This window comes from Phasianus colchicus, chromosome 4 (assembly GCF_987193195.1).
Source record: "Phasianus colchicus chromosome 4, bPhaCol1.hap1.1, whole genome shotgun sequence".
In the NCBI taxonomy this organism is placed as follows: domain Eukaryota; kingdom Metazoa; phylum Chordata; class Aves; order Galliformes; family Phasianidae; genus Phasianus; species Phasianus colchicus.
The window spans coordinates 38,614,271-38,626,328 of NC_143439.1; the positions used below are offsets into that span (position 1 = coordinate 38,614,271).

A 12,058-nucleotide genomic window follows, 5' to 3' on the forward strand; every position below is an offset into this window, starting at 1 on the left:
GGTCACACGCATTTTACGAGATAAAGATTCAGGCAATGAGCTCTTTAATATATCAGAAGAAGCTGACAAACAGAGAGGGCCCTCCCCCAGCCCCACTGAAAGGAGAGGAAATATGTGCCCTTATTCAGAAGTTGCATCCTTTTTCTTTTCTTTTTTTTTTTTTCTTTCTTTCTTTCTTTCTTTCTTTTTTTTTTTTTAATAACTGAAATTTATGTGCATCAGCAAACTTTCGGGCATTGTTCTTCCCCAACTAAACTGTTCCTTACAGCCTCATGTTTACTGAAGCCTAAAATTAGAACTGACAGCAATTCACCGCAACAAAGTGGGCTGCCTTCCCCTGCCTACCCACAGCCCACGTCCCATTCACTGCCCTGAAATCCAGTCGTCTCTTGGCTCTCATCTGCCAGGAGCAGAAAAATAGGGCACGGCCGAGGAGCGGCTGCCCGCCCTGCTGCCCCTGGGGCCTCACCTTGGTGCCGCTGGTATTCCTGCTCCTCTTCCTCACGGATGTCTGCCTTGGCTGACAGCAGTGCGGCCAACGATCGCTCGCAGTCCTGCAGCAGTGCGGCCACCGCGCCGTGGGCGTTCATGGCCACTGCTCCCTCTTGGCTGCTCCAGCACTGAGGGCTCCTTCCAGGTGGAGGGACCTGCTGAACAGAGCAGGGAGATGACTGAAGCCCCTTCCAGCAGCACCAGAAAGAACTGGGGGAGCCCTAGCAGCAGAGGCCTGCCCGATGGCTGCTTACGGCATTGCCAGTGGTGAAGCAGAAGGAAAAGCTTTCTGTCTCAGCCATCTGAAATGAAATGTGTGGAAATATGTCTTTAATTCTTTCCCATGCAACAAAACAAATCTGACTGTTCTAATGAACTGCTCTCATAATTCAAAGTGATGTGGTTAGAAACAGCCTCTGAAAATATTTCTGAAGTTGGTGAAGCTGTAGGCTTCAGGAAGGGGAAGGCAGAACTACATGCAGCCAGGCACAGCTGGCTCTGCATCTCAGCAGCTGAATTCTTCTCTGCTGCAGCTTAGAGTGGCTGGATCCCAACTGGCAGCACCAGGCGGCCTGGGGATCAGAGGGCAGAAGCAATGAGCTCATGCAGAAGCAGAGGGAGGCAGGTGGAGTGAGGCTGGCCTGGTGTTCATCAGCATAGAGCCCAAGGCAGGAGCCAGGCAGTGGGACTGTGCTAGCACTGCAGATGGATGCCAGCAAGAGAAGAAATTAAATGGGGACACAGAGAGGAGGTTGGGGCAGGATGCAGTGCCAAGAGCAGCTAGAGTGTGGGGAAGGCAAGCAAAAGTGCAGACACCCATGTCCAAACCTATCCATGCTGGGGCACTGCCAGGGCATATCAGCTGCATCCCACTTCTGCAGGGCTTTCACGCCAGCCATAGCGCATGGGGAGTCACATGTGTGTCAGTGTTTGTGGAGTGTCTGCCATGTGAACAACGGCTCAAGAAATGGGAAAGTGCTCTGAGGGGCGGCACAGGTTACATCGCTGCATTTGTGACTCTCAGCTGGCCAAGAATGCAATTGAAAAGTAACCCGTCAGGAAAAGCAATCTAATAAGATATAGCATTCAGGTGAATGTACTTAAAACAGATTAAAGGCTTCAGTTCCCATCCCTCAACAAAACACTGAGGTGGGATTTCTGCTGTCAGCCCTTCCCTTCTTTGCTCTCCCCAAGTTACGCATTGCTTTTTCTCCAACTACTTCTGTGTTGTACATGCCCTCCTGAGAGAGGCATTTTCTGAAAACAGGCCACCTGTGGGCATGGAGGCAGCACACGAGCACAGGGCAACGTTAGCTGAGAGCTGTGGTGGCAGCATGTATGGCCATGGGCCCCTCCTAGGGCTTCTCTCCCATCCTAGCTGAGGAATCCAGCTGGCTGGCATGGACACAGAGCAAGGAGCAGCCAGAGGCACGGTTAGAGACAGCTGCAGCATGGTGCTTTGGCAGAGCGGCAGCCCTGCGATGTAAGGATGTCTGAGCTTGGTGACAACAGCCAGGCATGCGCGTGGGGCAAGCCAAGCCCTCTCCTCCCAGCCTTCTGGGTCTAGAAAAGCTGGACTTGTTGCTGGATATCCATTAGGGAAAAGAAAAGCGTCCCCCTCTGCCATGATTGCTGTCACACACACCTATGCTAGCGTTGCTCACTCTGCTCACCATGCCGACATCTGCTAATTGATTCATCTGATTACACAGCCCTGCGTGGCCACGGCTGTCCCACGAGTACCTCCCAGGTTGGGATGGAGCGTTCCTGCCATCTGGCCCTGGCTCCACTCCTTTGTGTAATTGATTTCTCCCAAGTCCCGTCCCCCGGGAAGCCCTCTCCAGAAGCTGTGGTGAGGATGTGGCTCAGACCCACAGCCAGGCAGGCAGGAGGCTGCTAACAGTGTGCAGGAGCATGTCACAGCCCTAGCAGGGATATGTCCATAACCAGATGGTCTACGACAATGTGCTGAAGCTGAGACACTTCACAAAAAAAAAAAAAAAAAAAAAAGAACAGTACTAAGAGCATCCAAGCTTACAGACACCCTCCAATGTGTCTGTGTTGCAGCGACGGCCCCGCTCCAGCCTTACAGCCTTACAGACAGCCCATGGAGGGCTGCAACCTGGGCGAGCGTGTGGGGCTGTGCTGTGAGGCTGAGAGTCCCGTGGCTTTGTGAGCCGCATGGCGCGTGAGCCGCACAAAGAGCAGAGGGGGCTTAGTGGGGAAGCTTAAATTAGTGTAGAAGTGCAGCACGTGGCTTGCTGGGATTGCAGGGATTTAACTCACCGGGAAACTGCTGGATCCGTAACAGGGATATAGGCAAGGCGGCAAGAGAGAGGTTTTTCTTCAAGTACGTTTTTCCAAAGAACTAAATAAACAACGAGGGCACTTAGTGTAATAAATAGCGATTTACAGCAGCAGGAACAACAGTGTGGTGGAACCACACAGACCAGTGCAATAAACTGCACGGTAGCACTCAGAAGCAAGACAGCCGTTTGAGACCCGTCACTGGGGGCAATGGCTTGGATCATAAAATCAGATGAAAATGCACCAGAGAGCTTTAAACTGCAGCAGCATCCTTTACACAGATGCACGCTGTAAGCTGTGTTTAGTAACAGCTGCAGCACTGTGGGGCAGCTGGGAGATGAAAACCCTGCCGGCAGCGCGTGGCAAATGCAGGACCTGAGAGTGGAGCTGAGCAGCAGAACCAGCACAGAGTTCTGGTGAGCCCTGTGACAGTCACTGGTTGGCTTCCTGTCACTGCCGATACATCTCAGCAAGCAGCACTTTGAGGGGACGTTGTGCTGAAAACTAAAAGTAGGTCCAAAAATGACTGCATAGCTGTCTAGAGAAAAGTGCTTTTAAAGACACACAACCTACTACTACAGAACACCTAGACACACCTACACTACTTTGGCTGCCACTTTCAAAACATGTAATAAAGACCATTTTATGTTACAGTGAAGATCTGGGCAATCGATGCAGTTCAAAGCAGAAATTATGGAAATAATCATCTGCACCATTTCAGGTTAGTGCTTGGCTTACAGTAACTTCTTGCATCAAATATGATGACCAAAAGTACAAAGATCTCTTTGGGAGAGGGGCAGCATGTTGCTGCAGTTGCCTCTACTGGGAGCTAGGACTCAGAACAAGAGGGAAGGAGAGGAGGAGGGAGGGAGGGTCTGGGTGGGCCACAGAGAAATGATCTCTTCAATAAGAAATGGGCCATACTGTGACTCTTCGGTGCCCTTGGGCTATAAGACCAAAAGGTCTGTCAAGATAAAGGAATTTTTTAAGTTATACTGTGGATAGGAGGGAGTCTGGGAGTCAGTTGGGCCAGTTTAAAATTAAAGTTAATGTCAGAGGCTCAAGTAAAGCGAAGATGTAATTGATGCACTCAATACAGTAAGCATAACAACCATTTGTTTCTCAGACAAAATTATTTAGGAAATTTTCCACAGCATTATTGTCCTGAAACACAAATTAGAGATCATCAGAGCTTTTCTCTCTGAAAATATATTATTCTAATTTCCATCTTACTCAGGCTACCCTCCAATTCCAGGGAGACTAATGAAGAAGAAGCAAAGACCTGATGAGTTCCACGCAGAGGCTACATTTATGGATTAATCCCAACAGGGAGCAAATCAACCTTATTCCCAGAGTGCTCAGTTGGGACTCAACACAATCAATTGAGGACTGGATAGTTATTTATGACTGAGGCTGTTTTGACTTTCAAATAAACATTTTAATTATTTTAAGTGCTACACTGGAACTTAGAGTATGAGTCCTGTTTTAATTTAGATGGCAGCAACGCCTTGCTCTCCTCCCTCCTAATCCCAAACCACTCCAGTCATTATGATACAGTGCCAGTGATCCTGATCATCATGCCTGTAACATTTGAAAGCATGGACCAAAAGCAAAACCCACTGGTCAGGCTAAGAAGAAAGCCCACGTTCTCTGTACCTGCAGTGAGGCGGTCTGGCTGAGATTTTTGCATCTACCAGGAGGGAATAGCTTGCTTTAGCAGTAACACCCCTTGGCATAGAACTACTACACATGAAAAGAGCATCCTCATAGGGGTACCAACTCTGAAACCCATTTGCACACCCTGATCCATCCTTGTGCGATATTTTCTATGCCAGCTTTTCCAAGCAACTATCAGTTTCTGTCAATAAGAGAGAGCCTGAACATTTATTTTCCCCTCAGCACATAGCAGTGAGCACACAAGTCCAGGGCACCCTCAGCTGCTCCCCATCCCATGGATTTGTGCAGACGCTTTCTGCAACCCTTCCCATTACCTGTGCCCCAAATAACAGGCTCAGCTTTGTTATCAGATTTGGTGACTTGAGAAAAAACGGAAAACTTGCTTAAAATGATTTAGTCTCACACCAAAGGTTTCACCAACTGACTTAATATTACCCTCTATAGAAAGAAAATCTGGTTCCCTGCTTCAGTATACACACATTTGTGCTTTCCTAGAGCGTTTACCTTGCTTGCAAGCGCGCGGAGGCTCTGCCACATGAGAGAGACAAGATGATAACCAAACAACAGCAGAATTCATTTGCTAGTGGATTTATTTATTTATTTATTTTCCTTCTCTGGCTTAAAGATGAGATGTTTTCTTTCGATAAAGCTGGATATACAAACCGACATTGGCTGTATTAAAATAAGGAAGAACCTCAATCAAAGAGCCTCTCCTAAGGCAAGCTTTCTTGTTAATATGCACCAACATGAAAGGCTTTCTTTTCATCCTATACAACTACAGTGTGTGTAAATTGCAGGGGGCTCATTGGCATAAATCTTGGCTGTGACCTCTGAGGTAAACTGGATTTACATTACTTTCTGACAAGAATTAAATGAAGGCCTTGTGGATATATGAACAGCCTTCTAGACTGCAACAGATGGGCATGAATGTGCTCCCTAGGCAAACTATCAGTGACATCTGTGTCCTCCAAATTCTGGTGGTCTCAGCCAATTAGCAGGCAAAAGGGAAAAAAAAAGGCAGCCTCTACACAGCTACCCCAGTCAGTGCTGAGCAGAAGTGCTTCTGTTTAGAAATGGGATCAAGAACAGCCTCCAGCAGCAAGGGGACAGTTATCTGCCCGGGTGCAATGCAAGGCAGCACAACAGAAAGCACTGAGGTAATTAGAAAGGATATTAATATGGATACGGGACAAATCCCAGCCTTGGCTAAGCCTGTGAGACTAAAGTAATGGGCTGCAGCGATGGATTTACATGGATAGAACAACAGAGTTCTATCCGCACTAAACACAGAAATGGGTACAAAGTGCACTCAGTGCCTCCCACAGCCAAGCTGGGCATTAAGGAGCCCATCCCCAGCCCTGTACCCTCCCAGTACACCCCAGTCCCCCACAGCAACAGCTGCACTCAGGCATGAATCCTGCTGGCACAAGCCCGCCCTGATGGCAGAGCCACCTCTGCCAGGTGCTGCCATGACGTAGCCAGGCCTGAATCCTCTCCCTACCACACACAATCTGCCTTGTCCCAGCTGATAACCAGGCCTGACACCCAACAGCGTGGGCACCAGGCAGGCATGGCTGTGGGGCTGGAGCGTGGTGCCCATGCAAAGCACCTGTTGTTTTGTCCTAATGGTGACTTCCCAGAGGTGCCATTTGGGCTCTTTCCCCTCATCTCTGCTCTGTTGTGTGCTACTAGGGGATGCCAAAAAAGGGAATAATTGAGGGGCAGATCAATAAATTATAAAGTCCAAAAAAAAAAAAAAAAAAAAGACATAATGAATTTGGTACAGCACATATTTTTAGATCAAAGATGCCTTTGAAGTGACAAACCCTTAATCCATAAACCACTGAAGCACTTCCTTTCTCTCACAAACTACTTGTTGTCAAATAAAATGGAAGTTAAGGAAATTATCTTTATCTGAAAATGGCCAAAAGAAGCCATCATCTAATGACAGCCTTGTCAAAATGACAATTGGGGAAATTGTTAGGCAGGCGAGGCCTAACGACGGGAGGAATAAGCTTGCTGTTTGCTCTAATCTGGTCAGGCAGGCCCCACACAATTCTGCACAGCTTGCCGTGTGAAACAGCCGAGTCTTTGTCAGTGTGAGCAAGGGCCAGGAGGACTTCTCTTTCATGAATATGTATCACCACCCCTCTATGTCTATAGAGAAAGAACCTTCCAAACACCAAAATAAGAAATAGATAAATAAAGCAAGCCACCATCACCAATAAAAAAAGAACCTTAAAGCAACAAAATCCTAAACTATGGAGTTGTGCCAGGTGAAAACTAATAAGCAAGGAAAACTGATAGTTTGGAAAGGGAGCCAGAAGCATCTTCTTCCCAAAAGTTTTCATCAGCACATGGGGAGGAGGCACTTCAAGTCATCATGGAAGCAAAATGGCCTGTTGGGGTACCTGAAGTCTCTCACTGTGTTTTATATGGGGCACATTTTTGAATGTGCTGCTTTGGGGTCAAAGCCCAGGTCACAGTCACCTATTGGGATGCCACATGTCCTAGGAAGCATACACATGCACAGCACCAAATATGAAGATAAATCCAGGCAAAATAAACACCGTACAGTGCATTAATGCAATAACAGTGGATTCCTCAACACAGAAAACTCAACAGAGGAGGCCCAGTGCTCACAGAAGAATGGATTTCTCAGAGGTATTCAAGACCTTCTACAAATAAAATCCCTTGCGACATCTCAAGACTGACAGTTTGAATTTCTGGTTCCCTTGAAGTTTTGGAGCTTTTTAAACATATGTACCACGTAAAATTAGCATAAAACTGGAGGAGAGTCACATCAAGACTACTGGACTGCCAGTGAAAGCTAATGTATAGACAGAAACTGCCTTTAAAATACGAAATGGCTCAGAAATCTTTACAAGAAATATTGCATCTCTGTAAGACTGATGCTGGCACACATATAAGCCCAAACGTACCATCTAGAGCCACAGAAAGGCAGGCAGGGCAGGGATGCAGTATTGAACCAAGACCATGCTTGTTACAGAAAACCCAAATGAAGTTGTTTTAAGATGCAGTGGGTTTTCTCTCTGCTGGAGAGCAAGGACATTGTTATAAAGCATTCATCAATGTTTGAAAAGTTACTTTCAAATGTTTGTTTTAAACTTCATTTGTAAGACTGCAAACCAGATCTTTATTTACTATAGAGAGATTGTGGTGATACTAAAAACTTCACTTTTTTCTCCAAGCAACAAACGGAATATAAAAGTTTGACTTCCAGCAGAGATATCATGACACAATGCTCAATTTTGAGGGTTTACAATATTATGCAATGTTTGCTGTAGACATTACCATTTCATTAGCATACTCTACTTTACATGAAATCCAGCAATGAATGCTGTCCCTGATCTAAGGCTAATCCTCTTTAAAGAGCTACAGGGTATATTACATGTGGCCACAACCACGGTTGTGCCATGACTGAATCACTTTGAAGCCTATTGAACAGCGTTCCCTTGTGAGACTATACACAAACCCCTAAACCAATGCTCCCTGTGCTGTGAAATTCTATTGTTTTTCATCACCGAGATTTTTTGTAAGGAGCAGTATTGCCCTAGTCCCAAGTGAGGTACAAGGCTGCCTTCACCATCTCTCAATGACAGTTTGTAACTGGAGCACATATGCCTGAGGTAATACAAATACCTATCTCCTAAAAACCACACGACGGCTCACAGGGATGCTCTGTCTCACAGACTGATTTCTGAAATACAGAAGGTTACTATGGCTCACTATTTAAGACTGCCAATATAACTCAGAATGGGAAGGAGATGGAAGATGACAGAGCAGTGCCACAATGCCACACTGATTGACCAGAAACTACAATTACAGCTGACATCAGAGGAAAATGGGTAGTGTTGCATTGTGCCAGTGAACTCCACAACACAAAGACAACATAGGCAGAACAGTTCTGGACAGGATCATGCTTATCTTTAAAGAAAATTAAAGGTGCCATACACCTTCAAGACAAGCTGCATTTTTTACAATTGGGTGTCCTTAAATGCTATAAAGTGTGATAACAGAATAGTATCTTTCTTGCCACACAGTCCAGGATATGGAATCTTTAACATCTATACAGATTCAAAGGAAAAACATGAAACATTGAACTACTGTTCCTGCTATATATCAGCATGGCAATATCAGCAAAAGGCAGTTTATTTTAATGCTTATCTTTAACTCTTCAAAATAACTTTCTATATTAAATCACTGCTTCTAAAGAGAGCTGGAAAGGATGGTTACATTTAGTCTGCATTGTGCATGGTGCCTATCATCTCCACTGAAACAGCATGCAATCAGATAGAGTGAGTAGATCCAGTCTCTGTGGTAAAACCTCAGCCCCAGTGAAGGTAATATTTAAACTCCTTGCTATCAAAATAGTATTTCATCCAAAATCCAAATCCAAAATCCAAATCCAGCAAATCTAGAAGTGTCACTGTATACCCAGGACACAACACCACACCACTCTCGTTGCGAATAAAGAAGAATACATATGTGGCATTTGGGAGGAAGTCCTGAAGCTTTTGCTTTCAGTGAAATCGCTTCACTGGAGTCTAACTCAATTGTCACGGTTTTTATGCACCAACGGATTTGCTTCAGCACAAATGAAAACAGATTACTTAATGCAGAAAAATACATTTTATCATTGTTAGAATCTTATCAATTCCCAGTAGGGTGTTTAAAACAATTGCCACTACACAAAAATGTATTGCAATATCTTTGATCAGAGCTGATGTCTGGCCACTTTGAGAAAGCCCAGCTTTAGGCAGTTTCCACAATTTAGTTCTGATTTAGCAGAAGAAAGAGAAGAGAACATCAGGCTGAAATGCAAGGGTTATAATCAAGAACGAACATACTTTCCTTGGCTGAAATTTTTGTAAGAAACCTGAACTGTTTTTTCAGTTCTTACAGTGAGTCAGGTCTCTTAATGGCCAGAGTTGGTCAGTGAGATTATGAAGACTAAGAATTCGTCACTTGATGGTTATAATGCACCAAGTCTTCTCTTGTTTAGCTCATCGGTGTGAGATTTGATATGAAAGATGGGCTGCCCCTTCCTGACTCTTTATTGCTCTTTATTGCACAAAGGTAAGCCAGAGTGTCATGTTGCGTGCTGCACTACCTACAGCAGCCTAGACGTCTCTTCAGTAAGCCTTTTTAAGGACTGACCACAATTAGCTTGAAAATTTGACAAGGTCAAAAACAACTATCATGGTGAGTACTGAGGTGATACCTAAGGAGGGGTTATCTGCAGCTAGGAAAATATCAGAATCACACACAGATGGCAGACTTCTAGGAACAATTACAGAAGGAAATGCTGTATAGCATATATTTTACCTTCTTAGTCTGAACTAGGTTCCACACAATTACGAGTATGAGGAGATGTATATGCCAGCTGAAAGTGCACTGACGTATAAGTGTAGATCCCTATATAGGAATCAAAACTTTGACCAGTAAAGGTTGAAGGTAGAGAGTCTTCCAGGTACAGAAGTAGGGAAATGACCACACAAAAAATCTGAAAGCCAGAATCCCAATTATTGGTTAACAAAGATCTGTGGTAGAATTCACAAACAAAAAAATCCCAGTGCTTCCTAACTATTTTTAGAAAATGTAGGGGACTCTTTTATTCAAGATCTATGAAAAATGAGCACAGTTATACTCAGCAGCTGTGGACAGCATACTCATCCCCAGCATGCTTCTGTTACACAAATGGTTTTTCATTTCCAATTCTACTGAAATGCATTAAGACATTAATCTGAAAAATGTGATGCTCGAACATGCTTAAGTACCTAGCCTTTGTTCCAAATTTAAAAAAAAGACAAAGCGAAGAGCTAACAATTTTTCTTCCACATTAGGGATTACAGATTAAATTTTGAGCAAGAAGCAAACACCTGCTCTATGGTGTTGTCTTCTTCTTGTCCCATAAAATCTGGAGTTACAGTAGTGTCCATCTCATAGCTGCCCAAACTGTCCTCTGGAGACGCATTTGTTAAGAAGAAGGGGTTCCAAGGCATAAAGAACATCGTCACAGACAGCAAGAGGGGCAGGAGGATGGAAGAGAAATTAAGGCAAAGGAGAGGCATGACAGAAGCTAGAAGGGTTAGAACAAGATGTGCTTGGCAGAAGGATCAAGGACAAACCGTGGTGCAAGAACAGGAAGGAGACGACAAAACTGGGGGAGAGGTGTAAGTAAAGCCCATCTAGTCCCCTTGAAATGGAATCCCTCACTGGGGCTTTAATCAGATCAAACGAGATGGGAAATGACAAGAGTTCTTTTTTTTTCCCAAGTAAAGGAGCAATGTAGTAGATAAAATACAGAGGGAACTGCACTCCCTTTTCCCTCTGGAATACCTCCTCACCACCTTGTGGTTCTTGGAATTAGTATCTGAAGTGTCAGTGAAAGCCACTCTTTCTAGCACACATCTGGTCTCACAGTGAGCTCCACCTGAATGTCCTGCTTTATACTTGGAATAAGGAGCTCATAAATAAATAAGCCTTTGAGTAGAAACTTTTTCTCTTCTCTTTGAACAAGAGACACTCTGCTGCTGTAAAGTCAAAACAATTAATTGCAGAACCCCGCTGCAGGTTGTTATTTGTTCTGTTACACCTTTCCCAAACGAACTCCTGGAAGCTATCACTGAAATTGCTAACGTTAACTACAGGTGTCCCGACAGCTCTTGCAACACGAAAACGCCATTTCCCGGTGTCTGGTCAAACATTGCCACCTACCGGCCCCCCTGCAACCCTGTGCTGGGCATCGCGGGGATTTTATCTCCCTCAACACTGATGTGCCCCCACATGTATCCCCTACCTGCACCTCAGGGCCATCATGAACAGCCATGCCACCTGCACAGTTTGCCAGAGCAATCAAAGGAAAGAAACAGTCCCCCACGTCGGGATACTCTGCTGAAGTTTGTTGGAGAGGGAGGTTTCCTGTTTAGCCACTCAGGAAGAGCTAGTAGGAACAGGTAGCCAAATGGAGTCCTTTCACTCACCAACCCACAACATACAAACATGAATTGCCTTAAAATTCCATCTCAGAAAGAGTGGTAGGGCTCTAGCACTGGCTGCCCAGGGATGCGGTGGAGTCACCAGCCCTGGAGGTGTTCAAGTACTGTGAAGATATGGCACTGAGGGACATGGGTTAGTGGGAAAATATTGGTAGTAGGTAGATGAAATAATAATTTGAGAGGTCTTTCGTGACCTTAATGATTCTGATTCTATGAGTCTACGCAAATAGAAAGAGATATATTTGCAGTGTAACTATCAGCTTCTCTGAAACTGATAATGACTAAAAGCAATTAAGAGTTCCTACTATTTTTTCCTGATTTGCTTTCATCTCCCAAAAAATTTGGGATGTGGAATTACTTGAAACCTCAGGGATCAGACCAAAGTTGTAAAAAAACAACACACCAACCAATCCCAACGCGCCTCTGTATTACAGCCTCCTGTAGTTAGTCATTACACACAATTAGCCCAGGCAGCTAGGGTTGCTAACTGGGAGCAATACAGAGAAGCCATGCCAGTTGTACACAAGCAGAAAGCATTACACTTGACATAATGAGCAGGG

General features: G+C 44.9%; 1 protein-coding gene across 4 annotated transcripts in view; it reads right to left on the bottom strand.

The window, feature by feature from the left end:
* Positions 1-12,058, bottom strand: part of ALPK1 (alpha kinase 1) — a 43,499-nt gene that overhangs the window by 30,755 nt on the left and 686 nt on the right. For 2 of the 4 annotated variants that reach the window (XM_090139250.1, XM_090139251.1), the window contains exon 2: positions 470-647. The exons of 1 other annotated variant lie outside the window; for it this stretch is intronic. In XM_090139250.1, coding sequence (XP_089995376.1) covers positions 470-590 — 121 coding nt within the window. In that variant the 5' untranslated portion in view covers positions 591-647. Of the gene's footprint in view, positions 1-469; positions 651-12,058 lie in introns of all 4 variants that reach the window. One more of the 4 variants, XM_031596935.2, reaches the window with a different exon arrangement.